Here is a 23,643-nt window from a genome sequence, read left to right as displayed (position 1 = left end):
TCCTTCTTCAGAACCCAAGATTTCTCTCCACAGATACTGCCAGAGCCACCAAGTTTCTCCAGCAATTTCTGTTTTTGATTGTGCTTGATCTTCTCCACCTTCGCTGCTGAGGTTTATTCTTGCACTGAAAAAATAACAGCAGCAAAACTCCTGGGGCCTAAACTCTGGATGATTCAGTGGGTAGCACTGCTGCCGCACAGCACCAGGGACCCAGGTTTGATTCCAGCCTCAGGCGAATGTCTGTGTGGAGTGTGCATATTCTCGCTATGTCTGCCTGGGTTTCCTCTGGGTGCTCTGCTTTCCTCCCGCAGTCCAAAGATGTGCACAACAGGTGAAGTGGCCATACTAAATTGCCCATAGTGTCCAGGGATGTGCAGACGAGACACATTAGCCATAGGAAATGTGGTGTTACAGGGTTAGTGTGGGTCTGGGTGGAATGTGCTTCAGAGGGTTGATTGTGTACTCAATGGTATGAATGGCCTGCTTCCAAAGAGATGGATAGAGCTCTTAAAGATAGTGGAATCAAGGGTTGTGGGGTTAAGGCAGGAACAGGATACTGATTGTGGATGATCAGCCATGATCATAATGAATGGTGGTGCTGGCTCGAAGGGTCGAATGGCCTACTCCTGCACCAATTATCTAGTGTCTATTATTTATTTCCAAATATTTATATCTGCACAGATGAGGTTGGAACGTCAGTAAAAAGTCTTTGTGCTGAGGGATCACTCAGTGTCAAAGAAATTCAGGTAAGCAGTCCCCGAATATTTCACACACCAACAAAAGCAGTCATTGGCTCCAAGGTCATACCCAATCCTGCGAGCTCTGTTTCTGAGTTATCCTTCCAGTTCAGATAAGTACCAACTAGATGTGCTTGTGAGCACTGAAAAGCTGTCCTGAGTTGAAGGATTTCACACCAAAATGTGCCGCTCCAGAAGGAGACGGCACTGATATTCACACTCACCCGCCTGCCCTCGAGAAATTTCAGAGCTTTTCCGATGTTGTTCACCCAGTGGATGCGTTTTGACTTTCGCCCCTGTTCACAAGGCTGCAAAAGCAGAACACAAATTAATCGCAAGTCCATAACTCTTACACTCAATCCCTGGCTGGCAAGGTGTTGATGTAGTCATTGCGATAAATAACATCGGGGCCTTTGGCCTTTCTCCTCAACTGTGCAGACCCCATGGACCATGGAATGTTGGAGAAAATAGTGAGTTTTATAAGTTCTCTTTCATCCTCTTTTCTCCCTCCATAACGCAGCTGGCACTTCCAATGACAGTGAAAGGCACTGCCATCGCTGAAACCCCCACTATCAATGTTCCAGGGGCTGACCATTGACTACAAACTCAGTTGGACAAACCATGTACATACCATGGCAGGGCAGCAAATCAGTCTGGATACGCTGTGTCCAGTAACTCACCGGCTGACTCCCCTCCCATCATCGAGATGTCATAAGTCAGGAGTGTATTGGAGCACTCTTCACTTGCCTGCATGGGAACAGTGCCAACAACACGCAAGCAGCTCGACACCATCAAGGCAAAAGCAACTTGACTGAAAGCTCAACTAACCACTTTCTGATCTATCCCATCCAGCATGAACACAGCCTGGCTGCAGTGAGCACCATTTGCGAGATGCATTATAGCAATTTGCACCCGCCCAAGGCCTTGGTGTTACAATCTTGAACCCACGATGAGCACCAGCTGGAAAGACAAGGGCAGTCAGTGCAATGAAACACCACTGCATTCAATTTCTCCTCCACAGTCCACACCATCTCACTTTGGAAATACGTTGTCTTACCTTCATGAGGAGAAGTCGGACAGCCAGAGCTGTATGAGACACAATCATCAGGCCAAAGTGGTAACATTGTCACTGTGAATCCCCGTGGGAACTCAGTTCATGACTTAGCATTAGGCCTGTAATGCCCACTCTCTATGAGCATTTGCAGAAGTGAAGAGAAACATTGGCAGCCAGGGTGGCTCAGTGGTTAGCACTGCTACTCACAGCACCAGGGTCGCGGGTTCAATTTCGCCCTCAGGTGACTTTCTGGGTGGAGTTTGCAAATTCTACCTGTGTCTGCATGGGTTTCCTTTGAGCGCTATGGTTTCCTCCCACAGTATAAAGTTATTTAGGCTAGGTGGATTGGTCATGCCAAATTGTCCAGAGTGTCTAGGGATATGTACACCAGGTGGATTAGCTATGGAAAATGCAGGGGATAGGGTAGTGGTGTGGGTCTGGGTCAGTGTGGACTCGATGGGCCAAATGACCTACTTCCACACTGTAGGCATTCCATGATCCTAAGTATGAAAGGCTGAAACATCCTCTCATCGCCTTCCCAAAATGTCAATCCTTAATAGAGCCCGATCTCACAAGGATCAATTAGTGCCTGATACTACAACCAAATGGCATTCACGTACGTATCAGCTTTGGTAAGCATGGGCTACACTGCAATCAAACTTTACCCCTCCATCCTAACGTCACCATCCTCACACGCACTGCCAGTGGTGATTACTGGAAGCTGGGCAACAACAGGAACACTGGCACAGTTTTAACGACATTCCGATAGAGAGGGGCGAGGGCCAAGTGCTTCCGTGATGGTGATGAGGACAGTTGAGGAGGCTTTTTCAAAGATGAACGCACAGGATTCAAAGCGTTTATGAAACGGGCATTGTCAGTCTACCCAACAAAGTTTTGCTAACACTTCCCAAATCACAGCCTGTCCTGAGTTGGAGTACTGTGTCCATGCTACAGGAAAGACAACAAAGAATTGGAGAGAGTGCGCAGGCGATTTACTGGAATGGAGTCAGGGATGAGGGACTTTCAGTTAAGTGGAGTGACTGTAAAAACTGAAGTTGATCTCCTCAGACAGAGAAGACGAAGGGGAGACTGAATGGAGGTGTTCAAAGTTAAAAAGGGTTTTGACAATGTAGTAGCATTATTTGTCAACAGAGTGAGTTGTTCACGACTGGAATATACAGTGCGAAGAGGTGGGGACACACATTTAGGAGCAACTTTGGAAACAGAATATTTGAAAAGGAAAATATGTGCAGAAGGGACCAGGGGAGTATGGTCGAGAGAGCTGGCTCTTTTAAAGACGATGCACAGGCATGAAGCAATCCTAGATTGTATGATTGTATGGTTGTAGGCATTCCCCTCTCAACCCAGACAATGCACTGACAGTATCAGTCCCAATTGGATCAGATGCTATTGCATTGCATCCATACTACTCAACGTCCAGCTGCTCACTGACCCATTAGCAGCACTGCACTGGTTTCAAGCTGATTAACTCACCAAATTCTGTCCAGATAGAACTTCCAAGAGGGCTAAGAGCATCACACCATCCTTGATATCTTCAAATAAATCATCGACTATAATCGGGGGATTACGCTGTAAGAGAAGTGACAGAGAGAGAGATACACTTAGTACTTGGTGTTCACCACGCTAGGTTAGATGGACAGTGGAGGGGACTGGAATAGCAACCTGATCAACAGTTTAGTTCCCAGTTAGGTCAGAGAAGCTGAGGGGCAGCCTGCAGTAAGATGCCTCAGCTGCTGGTGCGAAAGCAAAGAAGGTCTGATTCCTGATCTCAGATTTGGTCTGACAGCTGGGAGCTGGCTCCATTCTCCCACTCCAGAGGAGATCCCAGCTTCACCCTCCACCCACCCCACTCCCACCATCACCCTGCCCAGCCACTAAAGGATGAACATTTGGATTGCACTGTGTGTCCAACAGGTAACAAGATCGGCCCAACTCCAGGGAAAGGGGTAAGCTTTCTCCGGCTGGGATGAACCAGTTTCACAAAGTTTCTCCCCCAGAGTTCCCCCACCTCCCCAACAACCTTCCTCACCTCCCTTACTTCATCACCCAGGCTCTCTGGGGCCTGGGAGAACCAGCTGGTCAATGGTATGGAATCAAAGAATCCTTACAAGTGTGGAGGGAAGACATTCGGCCCATCGAGCCCTCCAGTGACCCTCCGAAGAGCATCCTAACCGGGCCCAGCACCCCACCCTGTCCCTGTAACCCCGTATTTATCAGGAAAATGTATAGCTACCAAGTAGGTGAACTCAGAGGCTACTCTAAGTATAAACAGAGTCAAATTACCAACTCAGCTCCTGGAAGTAGACTGGCTCCCCAGCTCTGTTCCAACCTCAAGTTAAACCAAAAATACCAAAACTCAGAGCCTGCCATTTCCCAGATACATTGACCTGTAGCTGCAGCAAAGGTGAGACACCACAGTCTGAGCGATAAATGCCCAGGGTGAACAACAAAACCAATTATTGTTAATGAACTCACTTCTGGGCATTTTGTACTGTCCTTGTCAAGCAAATGCCAAAGAGACAATGTTCCGACAGGAGATTGTATGCACTACTGAACCAGGTGGAACTAAACGAGAAATGTGCAAGAGCAGAAGTTCGCGCCAACTGCATGTCAGTGAAGCCACCCAACATTTATTTTATGAAACAACAGAATCCAGCGACTTTCTGAGTCCCCACTTTGAATACCTTCCAGTGAAGTGCTCAAAGAAACTGAATCTCCCACTGACACACACTCAATTGTCAAGACAGCAAGAAAGGTCAACTAGTTACTGGGCAAGAACACGTCATACCTCATTCACCTACTGTGCTGTCACTCAACCAGAGGAACACAGGGTCCTGCAGCAGGTCACCTTGCCCCTCCAGTTCTGTTGCGACATTCAGTTACCTATGGCTTGGACTTCCTTGATATTTTTACCCAAATAAGTGTAATTGATCCACCATGACCGAAAAATGCAGCATTCCCTCAGTGCTAGGCTAAAGTCTCGTCTCTCGTCACACTGTTCTGAGTTCAAGACTCAGTGCAGGACCTGAGCCTGAAAATCACTGCTCTGTTGATCTGTTCAGCTCGATACTAAAAATGCAATGCCACTATTCTGAAGGAAAGCTCATTGTTTTTTAATCCTATGTATCTACACCAATATTAATCCGACAATCGACAGCACAAAAACACATCATCTGGCCATCTATATGGGGGACCATTCTGCGCACATTTCCGAAACAACGTTAGGGAATTTCTGAAGTAACTAATTGGCTGGAAAGCCCTTTGAGGTACCCAGTGGCAATGGAAAGCACTGTACAAATGCGATTCCTTCTTTCTTTCTTTCACCCTTTGGGGTTCAAGCATCAAGAGTGGGGATTGATCCCGCAACCTTTTGACTCAGAGATGAAAGTACCAGCTGTGGAGTCGGGGAGGCGGGTGGGGGGGGGGTTGGGGTGGGGAGCGGGGCTTAGAACAGTTCTGCACTGGTCCAAGAATGATCGGCAACAGGTGGACACTTTTCTGCAGGCACCAATCTTTTTAAAAAAGTCAACTCTGCGCAAAAAATTTTGCAGCAGCCTGAGCAACATGGGTGATGGAGAAATGTATGGCAGAATCAGACAAGCGCTCTTGACATCAAGATCATCTCAGGTTACCCAAGGCAGCATGGCAAGATTCTCCCCTCGTTAATAGTCTGCTCCCAACCTTCCTACGTCAAGAAGACCTGAGGAGGAAGTCAGAGCTGCTGCCCAGCTCACAATTGCTCCAAGTACTGGGCACCAAGCACCGAGATCTCAGGGCACTGTCCACAGGGCACATGTCCCTACACCTGCTGACATTGATGGAGCAGGCTCGAGGTTCTGCTTCCACTCCCAGTTTCTACATCTCTAGTGACAGGAGTCTTCGAACAGCACCCTGGAGGCTAACAGGAACTATCACTGGACCATTGCGAGGAGGACACTGAGCTCTCAGAGACATACGTCCAGCTCATGGGCTTGACCAGGCCGCAATTCCCAGGCTCTCTGCTTTCTCTCATCACGCTCGCTCGCTCGCTCTTGAGCCCACCTGGAAGCTGGCGGCAGCCTTGACTTTCCTTTCTCCCTCCCCCAGCTAGCAGTACCTGCTTCACATTACTTTCTGTCTTGGCTCTTAGCTTAGCACAGACACTAAGCCAGGAGTCAGCAGGACTCAGCCAATTTATGGGTGGTAGGAGTGGGGGGATGGCTCTGGGAACAGTAAATTAAGGGCATTTTCCCCAAACCTGTCCAGGGGCCTTAAACATGGCCAGCAAGCCATCAGGGCAGTCAGAGTCAGGATGCACTCCCCTTAAGGACTGAGGAGCCTTATAGCAGGTAAGGCCATCACCGGTGACTCTTTCTGCCTTTTTGGGGGAACAGTCTCCCTCCTGGGACAATAGAGAGAGAGATATTAATGGAGGTGAATGTGGGTGGCATGGATCTTACTTTCACATCCATGAGAGCGAATGAGTGAGCAGGCAGCGCAGAGGGCACGGAGGGTTAGTGCTGATGGGAGCTGGGGTGGGCCACAGCAAATGGGGGAAGACGGGGCATTAGTTGGAGTGGTAAGAGTCTTGGTGAGAGATGGATACAGTAACATAGGCTAAATGAGTGAAATGTGTCGGACAGAAGACGCTGGGGCACTCCATGTGGGAAAGGACGTGGATGATCTTCAGACAGTTTCAGCGTTCTCCCAGATGATGGAGGCGACAGTGATCCAAACAGCAACCTCAGACCAGACAGGCAACAGTCAGGCGCCATGATTTCTACTGCTGTAGCTGCTGGGGGAAGAGTAAGCCCTGCATCTGTACTACTCTGTCTGGAAGGACCTCCAGGGACATCAGGAATGGTGCAGAGCAGCTCCAGGCTTGACAGTATTTACCTGGGTGCGCAACTGACTTTCAAAGGTGGCACGGGGCACAGGAGATGCCAGTGAACCCCCTGGACTATCTGCTGAGAGGCACGTTGTTCTAGGAAGGGCATGAGGTGAGATGGGTTGGAATTGGACATTAGAGATGCCATGGTTGAATAATAGTGAGTTTGGTGAAAAAGCTCGTCGGGCCTTGCAAAATGAATCCCTCCAAAGATTTCAACATATCTCGCATTTAACCGAGGAAACATAAGATTTAGTCCTCTGAAGCGATGTTAAACAGTCAATCTCTGGCCTCCAGGTGTCCCAAGAATTAGGCCACTCAGCACTGAGGCAGGGAGGAAATGTTTCACTCAGATGGAGTTGAATCTTTAGAATTATCTACTCCAGGGGCTGAAGCAATTCAATCATTGAGCATATTCAAGATAGAAATTGACAGTTCTCTAGCTACTAAAACTGTCAAGGGATATGGCAATTGCACAGGAAAATAGCATTGAGGTAGAAGGTCAGACATGATTCGGTTGCACGACACAGCAGGTTAGATGGGCTGAATGGCTTACTCTTACTTCTAACTCCTATGTCCTTCTTAGTTTCTTGGCTAGTTTCTTGCACTTCTGCTGGCAAATCCCATGGGATAGTGGGTCATTAAGCTTACTGTCAATCTAGCAGAATTGGATCTCTGGTTCCAATACATACAGGGCTCCAACTGCATCATCGTCCCCGAGACTAGTATCACAAAGAATGAAACGAGTAGCATTGCTGTGAGAACACCACTATTGGCAAGTCATATATCAGCCTTTTTGAAGAAGGGTCTTGCACTGGTAGCTTCCGAGTCCTCTGGGTCCTTCTCCAGAACCTAAGGATTCTCGGAAGATCACCGCCAACATACCTACTATCTTTGTAGCTACTTTCTAGAATGTATCCCACCAGGTCCAGGGCAATTATCGGCCTTCAGCCCCAATAACCTCCCCAGTACTTTTTCTATTGTGATAGTTCTTGTATTTATTTTCCATCTTGCATGTGATTATTTGGTAATTTTGGAATGCTAACAGAGTCCTCTACTGTGAAGACAGACGCAAAGTATTCATTCAGTGGATGTGTGATTTACTGGTTCCCCATTATTAAATTACCAGGCTCATTTTAAGGGGCTGACTTTCAAAGGTGGTTCGGGGCACAGGAGATGCCAGTGAACCCCCTGGACTATCTGCTGAGAGGCACGTTGTTCTAGGAAGGGCATGAGGTGAGATGGGTTGGAATTGGACATTAGAGATGCCATGGGTACAAGAGTGGTTGAATAATAGTGAGTTTGGTGAAAAAGCTCGTCAGTCATATTCACTGTGGCCTCTCTCTTCCACTTTATATGTTGAAATAAGTCGCACTGTCTGCTTTGATATTTGCTATTTGCTAGTTGGCCTTCAAAATTTATTTTCACCCCCTTTATATTTTGGTCGTCTTTTGTTGATTTTTAAAAGCAGTTCCCAACTGCTTAGGAACAATCTTTTCCACATCTGACATTTTATTTTCTATCTCAAACTTCTTTGGTTAATCCTCGTTAGTTTATCACCTTGCTAGAATTTTTCTTCCTTCCTGAGTTATATCCTTATTCTGAGACATAAACTGTTTTCTCAAAAGTTTCCCACTGTTCATTGAACCCCCTCTTCTGCTAAATTCCTTTCGCTGTCCACTTCAATCAATTCCACCCTCACGCCTTTACAATTGCCCTTATTTATGTGTAACACAGTTGTTTCTGACTCAAGTCTCTCACTCTCAAACTGAATGCTAATAAATTCTACTACTGTTTTCTCGGGGATCATTTACTCTGAGATTATTCAATAAACCTGCCTCAGTATCAGATCCGAGATCTAGATCTCAGGTTGGATCCATCATAAATTGTTCTAGGAACATATACTCTAAAAAATAATTTTAAGGTGAGAGGAGAAAGATTTAGAAGGGGCCTGAGGGGCAACATTTCCACACAGAAGGTGGTTCATATGTGAAATGAACTACCACAGAAAGTGGTACTTACAGTCATAGAGATATACAGCAATAAACAGCAACGGTAACAGAGCCTTACTTCCTGTTGTTATTTTTTGATACACTTTTGTGTCAATTTCTCCCAATTATAAATCCATACTTCCACATTTATTATGGAAACTGCCTATCTAAACATGTCACACTGCAATTAAACCGCCCCCCAAACCCCCAGCGGTGGCTCTATCGTAATTCAGTCTCTCAGTTTCTGCACCTGCACTGGAGAGATGCTCCTACACCTCTCATCCTGCCCTGCATTTAGAGCAATAACCTGATGATGACGCCTGCCCTTCAGGCGGAATCGCTACAGATGTACGAACACATACAAAGCTGAGGCAAGTCAGGTCCAAGGAAGGAGTCCGGTCATCTCAAACATTGTTTTCTTTCTAAACTTGACACTTCACTATCCATCAAAGAGGCATGAAAGAAAGGGATTGCACTAAGTTGCCAGGGAGTGATTTACACAAGGCCGTGGCCTACTGAGCTGCCTATGTGACCACATCTCGTAAGGGCTGGGGCAGTACTGAACCATCCAAAGCATGGCCTGCTCTCCTCTCCAGCCTCCACTCAACAAACTCACTATTAGAAACACTACAGGAGTTCAGGTTGTCATGATGTAACTTGCTCAGAGCCATTTCACTAGAAGTTGCAATGAACCAACTCTCTAATCATCACTCACAGCACACAGGGAAGTTGATGGCAGGAGAAACAATGGAGCTGTCAAGGCAAAATGAATCACAGCATGTCAGTAACAGATCTAAGGATAACATTTCAGCAGTACTCCATGCAAACACACTTCTACGTTTCTGCTTTCAAAAATATATTTTATTCATAAAAATGTATACATACACAGTCATTAGAGCAGTTCCGTTCTGTACTGTATTTGGGGCAGCACGGTGGCTCAGGGGTTAGCACTGCTTCCTCACAGCACCAGGGACCCGGGTTCGATCCCAGCCTCGGGAGACTGTCTGTGTGGAGTCTGCACGTTCTCCCTGCATCTGCCGGGTGCTCCGGTTTCCTCCCACAGTCCAAAGATGTGCAGGTTGGGGTGGGCTGGCCATACTAAATTGCCTGCAGCATTCAGGGACGTGTAGGTTACAGGTGGGTTACAGACGGATGAGTCTGGGTGGGACACTCTGAGGGTCAGTGTGGACTTGTTGGGCCAAAGGGCCTGTTTCCACACTGTAGGGGCTCTATGATGTGGAGAAACCAACAAACATTGGAGTTTGATCCTATCCAACAAACAAACCAAAGGCATTTCTTACTTGTACAAGATTACATTAATATTTATTTGAGGGAGGGTCTGATAACTGAACAGACCCATTGCACTTTAGCAGACATCCATCTTCCTCACTGAGACTTGGTAGCAGTTGACTGAAGCTTTACCGCATCCCACAGTAGTCCTGATCCTGGGCTCTGCAACATTCAGTCGAGATCAACTCCTTGCTGTGGAAGACCAACAAGTTTCGGGCAGACCAAACAGCCTCTTTCACCGAGGTGTGTGTCTGTGTGTGTGTGTGTGTGTGTGTGTGTGTGTGTGTGTATGTGTCCTCCAGGTGAAGTTAATGTTTGCCTTGGAGCACACCCCAGGGAACAGACTGTACAGCACTGAGTACAGCGTCACGAAATTGCTCAGGACAAACCGTGACTGAAACCACTGCATCTCTCTCCCTTAGCAAAGTCATATTCCAGTGGGAGAAATGTGACAGTCTCGCCCCCACCCCCGCTATCAGGACGTGCCAGTTGATAGCTCAGCCTCAAGTAAACACCAGCCAACCAAGCAATTGACTGAAATCACCATCAGTCATACATATTCTTCTCACGGTGACTGAGTAGGCCACTCCCGAACAGGAAAGTCTGCACTGCTCAATGACCACGATGTCAGACTCAATTGCTACTCAGCATTCCGAATATCAAACTTACAAGCAACAGGAGATAACAAAAAAACAGACAGCTTTCAGTCTCCCAAAGGGCTTAGCAACCAAATAAAGAGACAGCTTTTTCAAAAACAAGTTCATCGCTCTTGCAAGACAGGAAACACAGCAGCCAATTTACTCACAATGAGGTCCCAAAACAGGAACCAGATAAAGACAGGGTGATCTGTTTTCAAATGGCATGGTCAAGGGGGGCTTCTGGATAACTCCCTAGTTCTTCTTCAATGAGCACCGTGTGGTCTTTTACAAGCATGTGAGAGGAGAGACAGGGATTTCAACTTAATATCTTCGCCCAAAGATGGTACACTGAACAGTGCAGCAATCCCTCAGCGCAGTGACGGGTCAGGAGCTGACTGGCCGACCGTCTGATTAGGCCACTTTTGCCGTACTGCATGCAATTCTGATCTCCCAGCTGTAGGAGAACACGTTGTGAAACTTGAAAATGTTCAAAAAAGATTGACAAGGATGTTGCCCGGGATGAAGGGAGAGGGAGAGAAATTACAGGGAGAGGCTGAATAGCTGGGGTTATTTCCCCTGGAGCATCGGAGGCTGAGGGGTGACCTGAAAGACATTTATACATTCCTGAGGGGCATGGACAGGGTGAATAGTCAAGGTATTTTCCCCAGGGTATGGGAGTCCAAAACTAGGGGGCATCGGTTTAAGGTGACAGGGAAATATTTAAAAGAGACCTAAGGGGTAACTTTTTCATGCAGAGGGTGGTGAGTGTATGGAATGAGCTGCCAGAGGAAGTGGTGAAGCCTGGTACAATTATAACACTTAAAAGGCATCTGGATGGGTACGTGAATATGAAGGGTTTAGAGGGATATGGGCCAAATGCTGGCAAATAGGACTAGATTAATTTAGAATATGGTCAGTATGAGCAAGTTGGGCCGAAGGGCCTGTTTCCATGCTGTACAGGTCTATGAGTCTATGATTCAAAGGTGAATCAGGACAAACACTGCCCCCTTGAAGTATCCAATCCCTTGGGAGATTTCCACCAGCGAGCAGAATTACACGTGATATTGGCAGCTTGAGACTTTCTTACTTTACAACGGAAAGATCTATTTGTCTTTACTCTTTCTTGTAAAACATTCAAATAATTTGTGTACCACCACTAAGCAGCCCCGAGTCAAACTGCTGGCACCAACGACACTTAATACATCAGGTCAATGAGCTTATCAGTTCTGACAAAACAGCACAGGCCTCAGCCATTCATCCCATTTCTCTCCATTTATTGTGGGCAGAATTTTCATAGAATCCCTACAGTGTGGAAGAAGGCCATTCAGCCCACATTGACCATCCTGCCCAAACCCATACACTCACCCACTACCCTGCATTTCCCATGGCTCATCCACCTAATTTACACATCCCTAGACACTATGGAGCAATTCAGCGTGACTAATTCACCTAATCTACACATCTTTGGACTGTGGGAGGAAACCAGAGCAACCCGGAGGAAGTCCATGCCAGCACGGGGAGAACATGCAAACTCCCCACAGACAGTTGGCTCAGGTCCCCGTCAGGCAGCAATGCTAACCACTGGGCCAATGTGCTGTTTTACTTGCTATTTATTTGATGATGCTCCTCTGAAGTACCTTCGCTTGCTCTGCTAACTTTAAAAACATTGTACAAATACAAGCAGTGTGTTTATTATATATTTATATAATTCACGTGTATGATTTAAATTAGAGGAATATACTGTACAGAAACTAGTTAAAGATTGGGTGATGAGCATTACGGTGAAGTTCCGAGTCAATATTCTATATCTACCAGGCTCTGAAGGGAGTGTTCACTAGTTTCCTGACAGCTGATGGAATACATACTGCATATGCCTGCTCTGTTTTGAAGACATTTAGACCAGGAGCATCCAAGATGAAATTTCCAATCGGCAGTGACTCAATTGGCCTCAATCGTCCTAACTCTATCCACCAGGCAAATACGCTACTGCAGGAGAGCTGTGCTGTTGGAAGCAAAAGCTTTTGGATCGACTGAGGGCTCGTCCACTCTCTGAGGTGAATATAAATGGTGCATGAGGTTAAATGAAATATTTGCATTCATACAGCCGCTCTCACTGCCCTGGAGGCCATAAGGCATGCTCAAACCAAATGAAGGATTTACGAACCATACTCTCTGCGGGAAACGAGAGCCAATTTGAACACAGCAAGCTCCGACAGTGCAATGGGGATTAGAAAATCTGACCTTTTTTAAGGAGTTGTTTGAAGGATAAATATTGGCCATGACTCGCCTGAGAGAAGGCACCTTCTTTCCCTCTAATAAACCGATTGAAGCTTTAGTGTTCACCTGACAGCAAAGATAGAACCTCAGTTTAATTATGAGTCCTAATAAGACAGTCTGAAGGAGATATAACAAAGTGTGGAGCTGGATGAATATACATGGCACCTACAAGTGGCACCGGGGGTGTGACTGTGTCCCATTCATATTCATCATGGGCGCTGTGCATGTTACTGGCAGGGTGTTTCCTAAAGAGAGAGAGAGAGAGAGAGAGACACAGAGAGAGAGAGAGAGAGAGAGAGAGAGAGAGAGAGAGAGAGACAGAGAGACAGAGAGTGTGTGTGTGTCTGCATGTGTGTGTGCGTGTGTGAGAGAAAGAGATGGTGTGTCTGTGTCTGTCTGTGTGTGTGTGAGTGTGTGTGAGAGTGTGTGTGTGCCTGTCTGTCTGTGTGTATTGGTGTGCATGTGTGTGTGTCTGTGTGTGTGTGTGTCTGTGTGAGTGTGTGTATGTATGTGTGTATTGGTGTGTGTGTGTGAGTGTGTGTGTGTGTCTGTGTGTATTGGTGCGTGTGTGTCTCTGTGTGTATATATGTGTGTGTGTCTGTGTGAGAGTGTGTGTTTGTGTGTGTGTGTGTCTGTGTCTGTGTGTGAGTGTGAGTGTGTGTGCGTGTGTGTGTGTGTGTGTGTGTTTGTGTGTGTGTGTGTTTGTGTGTGTGTGTGTCTGTGTCTGTGTGTGAGTGTGAGTGTGTGTGCGTGTGTGTGTGTGTGTGAGTGTGAGTGTGTGTGTGTGTGAGTGTGTGTGTATGTGTGTGTGTGTGTGTGTGTGTGTGTGTGAGTGTGAGTGTGTGTGCGTGTGTGTGTGTGTGTGTGTGTGTGAGTGTGAGTGTGTGTGTGTGTGAGTGTGTGTGTATGTGTGTGTGTGTGTGTGTGTGTGTGTGTGTGTGTGTGTGTCTGTGTGTTTGTGTGTGTGTGTGTTTGTGTGTGTGTGTGTCTGTGTCTGTGTCTGTGTGTGAGTGTGTGTGTGTGTGTGTGTGTGTGTATGTGTGTGTGTGTGTGTGTGTGTGTCTGTGTGTGTGTGTGTGTATGTGTGTGTCTGTGTTGGTGCCAAAAGACTGAGGGATAACAGACATTCCTGAGGGAAGCAGAATAGGAAGTGAATGGGTTGCTGTGGATGACGCCAGCAGACAAACGTCAAGGAGCCCACCTTCTGCTCGCTGTGTTTGAGAATTAAAATTGAGCTGGTGCTGCTGCATTCTTTTGCGGCAGTGATCACCATGGCAACAGTAACTCCAGGCAGAGGCAGCTGTTTCCACGGCAACACACAGACACACTCCGGATGCTGGAAAGCATGAATCCCGTACCAATACTGGAGCAGCGGTGAAGTGCCGATTCCAAATTAGATGTCAAGGCATTTCAGGGCTGCAGAATACAAAATCCATTTCTCAAAGTGGCCCCTATCCATGATCCGCTGCACTTTAGACTGGTCAGATCGCCTTGCAGATACCAATCTCTCAGGGTGTGACTCTCACATGGTCCTTGCTTCTCAAAGTGGTGCCATTGATCTTCTAACCATTGCTGACTTCTCCATGAACAGCATCTCTAACAGTTGGCCCCTGGCAGGCCTTTATGCGGAAGGTCGCACGTGTTTGCAAGGGATATATCAGCACACCGCACAAAACGTTCTCACAGGAAGCCTGAGATAATGCCCAAAGGGAGGGCAGGCAAAGCTCCCTAGCTCCGAATGTTCCCAAGACACCCTGAAAAATCCACCCATGGGGCGACCAATCGGAGAAAGGTTGCCTGCCTCAGTGGAATAGGAAATTCCATTCCCTTCCATTCCACCTTCTGACCTTCCCTTTCAGCCACCAACCGGATTCATCCCTCCCATCAATCAACCAGGTCGTACCTACTACTGGTGTCCACCTATCATCACCATTCCACCTCCATCTCTCTATCTGCAGCTTCTCCCATCCCCACATCCAGTCCTAATGAAGGGCAGTACTCAAAACATTGATTGCTCCTTTCCTCCAGATGCTGCCTGGCCTGCTGTGTTCTTTCAGTCGACCTTAGATTCCAGCATCTGAAGTTTTTTTTTACTCTAACTAGAATAGAAGAAGTGGATGGGAAGCTGCTACTCCAATCATAGACTGTTTCTCTCCTGCGCTCACTTGATTGTGAACCTATCAGCAGGAGATGTGGGAGAGAAGCAGCCTGTGACTGGAGGGTCAACAGGCAGTTAGCAAAGTAAGCAAGGGAAGTTACCAAGGGTTGCCTTCATCCCTGGTTGGGATTGGCATTTGCTTTTCGGTGAGGCCTACTTCATCACAGGCTGGGGTTTGGGATATCTTTACCCTAGACAGAGATCAGGGAAATCCTTTAGCCAAGACTGGGATTAGGGGTGTCTTTACCCTGAGCCAAGATCAGGGAAATCCTTTAACCCAGGCTGGGATAAGGGCTATCTTTACCCTAAGCAGAGATCAGGGCCTTCCCTGGAGCAGTGAAGGATTATGGCTATCATTAACTGAGGCCACGATTTGAGGCCTCCTTTTGCCGTGACTGGGATCGAAGCCAATTTTTCCTGAGGCTGGAATTGGGACTTTTTAGCTGGATCAGGGAGTTCCAACTTGGGGCAGAAGGCAGCTGGAAGAGGGGTTATGAGGACAAGGTCATGCATGTAAGAACTGTAAACTGTGAAGAGGACAGTGTGAAACTCTGCAAGGACATTGACAAGTCGGTGGAGTGGGCAGATAGGTGACAAATGACGTTCAATGGAGAGAAGTGTGAGGCAATGCACTTTGGTTGGAAGAATATTGAAAGACCACATAAAAGAGTGGGTACAATTCTAAGGCAGGATCCCAGAGTAGAGGGTCCATGGTGTGTACCATTCAAAGATCGCTGAAGGTGGCAGAACAGGTGGACACAGGGGTTAATAAAGCACATGGAGCCCTCGGCTTTATCAGTACAGGCTTAGCGTACAGTTGCAACGAATGATGTTGAATAACTCAACTACTGAAGTAACCCACGTTCATATGCAGCAAGGACCTGGTCGACATTCAGAGTCCTTCTGGTAAGAGGCAAGTAACATCCACGCTACACATGCAGCAGGCAAAGACCATCTCCAACAAGGGAGAGTTCAAGCGTTGCCTCTGGACATTCAATGGTAACACTACTGCTGAATCACCTACTATCAAACATTCTAGGGTTACCAATGACCAACAAGTGAACTGGACTAGGCATATAAATAATGTAAATACAAGAGCAAGTCAGAGGCCAGGAATACTGCAAGTAACTCACCTCCTGACTCCTTAAAATCTATCCATCATCTACAAGGCATAAGTCAGGATTGTAATGGTAATGCTTGCCTGGATGGATACAGTTCCAATAACACTTAGGAACACTTAGGATGATGATGGGATAGTGTAGGGGGATGGGCTCAGATTAGTTTACAGGTGGGCGCAACATCGAGGGCCGAAGTTCTGCCTGTATTGTTCTATGTTCTAACACCATCTAGGTTAAAGCAACCCACTTGATTGGCACTACATCTAAGACCAGCAAAATGTAATCCCTCGAGCACGAAGGCACAATGAAAGTATCTCTGAGATGCAGTGCAATAACCCAATTAAGTACCTGAGACAGTACATTCCAAATGTGCAACTCATCACCTTGGAATAGGGCAGTCCAACCTCTTGATCTATGTGAGTCATACATGCAAGGAAGATCCACTGGGGACATGCACACTCCACACAGCGAAACTCCTCTCCTTATTAACTTGGAGATATGGTGTTTGCCACTATTGACAGACCTTGGTACTCAGATACAGGACATATCCATCAATGAGGCAAAAAGAGTAAGACCAAGCTTCTAGGCCCAAACACATCAACCAGGTCAAAGAAGTGAATGGTAACTACAGCAAGTTAGCCAAACATTGAGACTGGTTACCAGTGTCCAAGGTCTTGTTGTAGCACATTTCCCTCCTCCCCAACCTTATGGACAAACAACCATCAAGGTCTGCGGGTTGTCCTGGAATATAAACAGGCCAATCAAAAGCTCCTTACCTTGGCCAAATGAGAATTGATCCATTTCGTGAAAGTTCTCTTCTGTACAGCTTCCTGCTCATCTGTAAAACATTGATGGATCAGTTGTGAGAAATACAAGAAGGGGAATCATTAACATTGTGACACACAAGTGAAGAAATACCTTGTCCACAAATTTTCAGAAGCGCCTTGAGGTAAATCACTGTAGAGAGCAGAAGCCAGAACTTGAATGAGATTCACCGTGTGGTGGAAGGCTTAGAGACGGGAAGCCTGGATGCCAACTGCCTCCTACAATAGTCAGCATAAGGATGCGGGTCTCCCAGCCAGGATAATCAGCATGGTCTCTCTTCCAAGTTCTCAGACTTATTTATCCATCATCTGCCACCACAGCTTTGAGGAGATTTGCTGAATGATCCCCTATTATTGAAACTAACGGGAATGAGGGTCAGAGGCTAACGGGCAGCTCATGCACACTGCCATTGTAGCAATGACAGGTAGAGTACTGAGGGCATGCTGGACTGGCAGAGATACCATCTTTCAGTTAAATTATTAATCACAGACTCAATCTGCCTTCTCGATTGGAAGACCAAGCATGACATGACCTGGCATGACATTTTTGAACAGCTAACAGGAGTTATCCCTGTCCCTTAGCCGCCAACTTAATTGACCATTTGTTACATTTGTGGGATCTTGCTGCGCTGCCATCTTCACCCACAAAATAACTGCGACTACACTTCTAAATGTAATTAGCAGTTTACGAAGTATTTCAGGAGTTCCCAAAAGAATTTTTTTTAATCTATCTTCATAGAACACAATTGACGAGAAAGATTTAACCCTCCTCATTTGTCAGAATGGAGCAGAATTAAAATCAAAATATACACACAACTCACTTACAATCTTTTGTTTGTCACTGTTAGCTCTAACTGGTTAGCATGCATTTGTATTTCAGAGAATTCAAACAAAGAATTACGCAACAGGTCAGTCGGGTACTTGTACAGGGACAGGCAAGTTTAATGTTAATTGTTTCAAGCTGAGTGTCATTTTAATACAGGTCTTCAACCTGTCCATTTCTATTCACAGTCACGCTGAACCTGTTGTGGATTTCTGCCACATTTTGTTTTAATTGCTGATTTTATTACAGTGTATATTTTTTTCCCCTCTCGAGATTTATAAACCACATCTGCAGTTCGCATGTGAAAGGTTAACACTGCAAATTGCAAATCAAATTGTCACTATATTAGCTAAGATAACTAAGTGTGAAGCTGGGTGAAGGGTCCAGACCCGAAACGTCAGCTTTTGCGCTCCTGAGATGCTGCTTGGCCTGCTGTGTTCATCCAGCTCCACACTTTGTTATCTTGGGCTCTCCAGCATCTGAAGTTCCTATTATCTCTGATCACGATATTAGCTGTTTGTTTTTGTTTTAAATTCACTCATGAAACATGGGCATTGCTGGCTGGGCAGCATTTATTGCCCGTCCCTAGCTGCCCTTAAGATGATGGTGGGAAGCTGCAGTTCACATGCTGTGGATTGACCCACGATACCATTCAGGAGGGGAGTTCCAGGATTCTGACACAACAACAGTGAAGGAACAGCAATACATTTCCAAGTCAGGATGGTGAGTGGCCTGGAGGGGAACGTGCAGATGGGGGCGTTCCCATGTATATGTGATCCTTGTTCTTCTCGATGGAAATGATTGTGGGTTTAGAAGGTGCTGTCTGAGGATCTTTGGTAGAGATTCAGTGAATCTTATAGATAGTAGACAGTGCTGTTATCGAGCATCGGTGGTGGAGGGAGTGGATGCTTGTGGATCTGGTGCCAATCAATCAGGCTGCTTTGCCCTGGATGGTGTCAAGCTTCTTGAGTGTTGTTGGGGCTGTATCCTTCCAGGTAAGTGGGAAGTATTCCATCACACTTCTGACTTTGCCTTGTAGATGATGGATAGGTTTTGGGGAGTCAGGAGGCAAACTACTCGCTGCGGTATTCCTAGCCTCTGACCTTTTATTGCAATTATGTGGCGAATCTAATTGAATTTCTGGTCGATTATAACTCTAAGGATGTTGACAGTAGCGGATTCAGTGATGATAACATTATTGAATGTCAAGGGATGATGGTTAGATTGTCTCTTATTGACGATGGTCATTGCCTGGCATTTATGCGGCACGAATGTTACTTGCCATATGTCAGCCCAAGCCTGGATATTGTCCAGATCTAGTTACATTTGAACACGGACTGCTTCAGTATCCGCAGAGTCGTGAATGGTGCTGAAAGTTGTGGAATTATCGGCAAACATCCCCTCTTCTAACCTTGTGAAGAAGGGAAGGTCATTGATGAAGCAGCTGAAGATGGCTGGGCCGAGGACACTACCCTGAGGAATTCCTGCAGGCATGTCCTGCAGCTGAGACGACTGACCTCCCACAACCAAGACCATCTTCCTATGTGTCAGATATGAATCCAACCACCAGAGCATTTGCCCCCAATACCCATTGATCCCAGTTTTGCCAGAGCTCCTTGATGCCTCACTCAATTGAATGCAGCCTTGATGACAAGAGCTGCCACTCTCACCTCTGGAATTCAGCTCTTTTGTCCATTTTTGAACCAAGGCTGAGGTCAGGAACTGAGTGAGCCTTGTGGAACCCAAACTGGTCGCTGAGCAGGTTATTTCTGAGCAGGTGCTGCTTGATAGCACTGTTGGTGATATCTTCCATCACTTTACTGATGATCAAGACTAGACTGAATAGGGAGTAACTGGCTGAGTTGGGTTTGTCCTGTTGTTTTTATGTATGGGATGTATCTGGGCAATTTTCGTCGTTATTGGGTAGGTGCTAGTGTTTTAATTGTACTAGAAGAATTTGGCTGGGGATACAAGTTCTGGAGCACAGCTCTCCAGTAATATTGTCACAATGTTGTCAGGGCCCATAGCCGTTGCAGTATTCAGTGTTTCCAACCATTCCTTGATATCATGTGGAGTGAATCGAATAGGCTGAAGATCTATAATGCTGGGGACCCCTAGAGGATGCTGAGAGGGGTCATCCACTCGATGCTTTTGGCCAAACATTGATGCAAATGCTTCAGCCATATCTTTAACACTGATGTTCCACTATGGATCAAGATGTCTGTTTGTACACGAAACAGAAAATCAAGTAGACCAGACTGAATTTTAATCTAACAGACCCCTTTCCCCATTAATTGGTAGGATGTGGGCATCACTGGCTAGGTCAGCAATCATTGCCAATCCCTAACTGCACAGAGGACAGCTAACAGTCAATGCCTCATTGCAGTAGGTCTGGAGTCACATCTAGGCGAGAAGATTTCCTTTTCTAAAGGACATTAGTGAACCAGTGGCAGCACAGTCACCATTAAGCTAGCTTTTCAATTCCACATGTTTATTGAATTCAGATTTCACCACTGGCTATAGTTGGACTCAATCCCATTTCTACATAACGTTAACCTGGCGTTTTGAATTACTTGTACAGTGACATTACTGGAATGTCACTACCTCCCCTGTTAACAGGTTGAGAGCCCACGTGTCAGTGGAGCTGTATTTATGATGGTTCTTCAGTCATGCTATGCCATATAAAGTTCAGAACGATCCCTGATCCCCAAAGCTTCTACAGTGTTCAACTGTTCTGTCTTTGACTCTGTGAGTCTGTTTACTACTGATACTTGTGGTACTTGATTGGTTAAGCCTGAAGGTAGATTCAACAAGAAAGTAGGCACGTGTGTGGTAAGGGTTCCTAGCCACAGATCAAGCACAGAGTGGACATTTTTAAACAATGTGAATTGTTGCACGCCGAAACTCAAAAAATCCAAGACTAGGGGAATTAAAAAGAACAAAGGAAAGCCTGTACCCCGATCCCTCAGGACCTCTCTAACTCTTCCCTGTATAGCCCATCTGAGGGACTGAAGCGAGATGTTACTTTTTTGCAGACTGGAGGAAGAGGCAAGCCTCTCAAACCAAGCAAGCGCAGATGGCATTTGGCTGAGAAATTGAGTGCTCCCTCAAACTGGAGAGAGTGCTGTGTGGGTTCAAGGCAACGAAAGTGCGTAACGTCCCATTTTCAGGGGCCAACTCCCCAGGCACTATCCTACACAACAATCAGACCAAAGCCATACACAACTCCACTCACTCCCCTTTCTCTCTCCAGAGTCATTTCCTGATGACCCCACCTGCCAACATCCACCCTCATCCTATTAACATCTCACACCCAATCCCTCACCGTCACCTGCCACAATGCATGTAATTCTCTCTAGATCTGACACTCACAATTCTCTGCACCACACAGTGCTCCACAGAGCCATAATGGCTGTCTAGCAGTTGGCACTTTGGCAGTCACTGGCAACACATGCCTCCCTGGCCTGCAGCAAAGGCTGCATTGCTCTAAAAACCTGTACCATCCTCCTGTCATCAACAAAGTCTTACAGGGCAGGGATGCTCGGGCACATCTGGTGCTCCCATGGACTGGCAGCAGGGAAGACAAGATCACAATAAGAAAAGATCAAGGCAGCTGAGCTGACTGTTAAACTGTATAACATAAGGATGACAGGGTCAATACTCAACACTGTGCAGCCCCATCCCCTCATATATATGACTGCCTTCAGGAAAACCTACCCAGCTACTTGTCTGTTTCTCTGGAGTCTGTGGTTGCACTATAACTGTGAGCTAGTTTAGATCTGGTCTCCCTGTTACAGGAAGGATTTTATTAAGCAGGAGAGTGTTCAGGAGAGATTTACCAGGTTGTTGCCAGGAATGGGGTGTTTGAATTATAAGGAGAGGCTGAGTAGCCCAGGACCTTTCTCACTGGAGCGGAGGAGGTTGAGACATGACCTTGCAGACATTTATAAAATAATGAAGGGTACAGATAAGATGAACGGCAGGCATCTTTTCCCTGGGGTAGGGGATTTCAAAATGAGGGGGCATATTTTTAAAGTGAGGGGCGATTTATTTTTTACACAAAGTATGGTTTGTGCGTGGAATGAACTTCCAGAGGAAGCGGTGCATGTGGGTACCGTTGCAACATTTAAATGACATTTGGATAAGTACATGAATGAGGAATGTTTTGAAGGATATGGGCCAAGTGCAGGCAGGTGGGTCGAATTTAGTTTGGGATTATGATTGGCATGGACTGGTTGGACCGAAGGGTCTGTTTACATGCTGCATGACTCTATGATAATGAAATATCTAGCCTTGTATCTCCTACAAGATAGCAGTGTTTCTTTCCCAATGCTAATGTAGATAAATAATTAGGTGCTAATGTAACCTGGTTTTTACTGCTAAGTAATTAACTATTTCCTGTTGCTCAAGTCGGTTCCTCTTCTACCAGGGTTATGAATGGTTTTTCTTTCACCATTCAATGAATGTCAAGCCCCTTGGGTTTGTATCGCAAAGAAGTTTCGGAGGCAGCAAATCTATCCAGGAAGATCCAAGCAGAACCAAGCAGCCAGTTGCAAATGCCTCCTGCAGTTGGAAATAACTAATGAAGCAGTGAAATCTGTCTGCACAAGCCTTTCCCGTAAGCAGACCTGCAGGTATTGAGTTCTACTGTTATCCCAATGGTTTTTCTTCACTCCCGCGCTCACGCCGTGTCTACTCTGGACAGCTCAGGGATCCTGTCAGCTGTCGATTAAAGCCGGAGCACTAAGTTAAAATCGCAACTTCAGAACAAAACTGTGTTACCTGACAGAGGCCTTTCCCACTCTCCTGCAAGCTACACTCGCCTAAACAGGAATTGACAAGGATCACATCGGAATGCCATTTTACAAGATCCAAACCTCACGTGCTCCCAAATCACCCGCTCACCTTGGCTGTTAAAATTCTGCATTTTGTTTCTGAGCTATAATTTATTACAAACTTCCTTTAGAAAGATGAACAAAAATAGTAACAGATGAACAATTAATTCCTATGATAATCTGATATGCTCCATATAATCGTCTTAGTTCTCTGGATAATTCCAAGCCAATCTAGTCAGCCTGTGGAAACTAATGGGCATGACAGCTGCAAGACAAAGGAAGGCCAAGTTCCCTAGTTCTCATTCTTCCACCCTGCAGCCATTAAATGATCAATGACAATCGATCTCTGTCAATTAGATTAGATTAGATTCCTTACAGTGTGGAAACAGGCCCTTCAGCCCAACAAGTCCACACCGCCTCTTGAAACATCCCACCCAGTCCCATCCCCCTATAACCCACAAACCCCTGAACACTATGGGCAATTTAGCATGGCCGATCCACCTAGTTGACATCATACTCAAACATAAGGCAAGGAATTCACCCGAATCCACCTTCAATGCAGTGGAGAACGTGGCAGCCATAGGTCCAAACACATCTAAGCCATGTTATTCTCAACATATTTCTATTCACCTTGTTAGCTTTGGCACTTGGAGTCAGGAGGTTGTACTAAAATCGACAAAGGTGCTGCCTTTCACCAGTTATATCAATCATTTGGATGTGAGCATAGGAGTATGGTTAGTAAGTTTGCAGATGACACCAAAATTAGAGGTGTAGCAGACAACCAAAAGGTTGCCTCAGAGTACAATGGGACCTTAATCAGATGGGCCGATGGGCAAAGGAGTGGCAGATGGAGTTTAATTTAGATAAATGTGAGATGCTGCATTTTGGAGAAGCAAATCAGGGCAGGACTTATACACTCTATGTTAAGGTCCAGGGGATTGTTACCTAACAAATAGACTGTGGAGTGCAGGCACCTGGTTCTATGAAAGGGGAGTCACAGGTAGACAGGA

The 23,643-nt window shown here is 46.2% G+C and overlaps 1 protein-coding gene across 10 annotated transcripts in view; it reads right to left on the bottom strand.

Moving 5' to 3' along the window:
• Positions 1 to 23,643, bottom strand: part of syne1b (spectrin repeat containing, nuclear envelope 1b) — a 504,959-nt gene that overhangs the window by 416,651 nt on the left and 64,665 nt on the right. For all 10 annotated transcript variants that reach the window (XM_059648367.1, XM_059648370.1, XM_059648364.1 and 7 more), the window contains exons 2-4: positions 16,928 to 16,989; positions 3,286 to 3,381; positions 962 to 1,045 (exon numbers count right to left, since the gene is read on the bottom strand). In XM_059648367.1, the coding sequence (XP_059504350.1) occupies positions 962 to 1,045; positions 3,286 to 3,381; positions 16,928 to 16,989 (242 nt within the window). The remainder of the gene's footprint in view (positions 1 to 961; positions 1,046 to 3,285; positions 3,382 to 16,927; positions 16,990 to 23,643) is intronic.

This window comes from Stegostoma tigrinum, chromosome 9 (assembly GCF_030684315.1).
Source record: "Stegostoma tigrinum isolate sSteTig4 chromosome 9, sSteTig4.hap1, whole genome shotgun sequence".
Classification (NCBI taxonomy): Eukaryota; Metazoa; Chordata; class Chondrichthyes; order Orectolobiformes; family Stegostomatidae; genus Stegostoma; species Stegostoma tigrinum.
The sequence above is the reverse complement of the archived record's forward strand: the minus strand, read 5'-3'. Positions and strand labels throughout refer to the sequence as shown.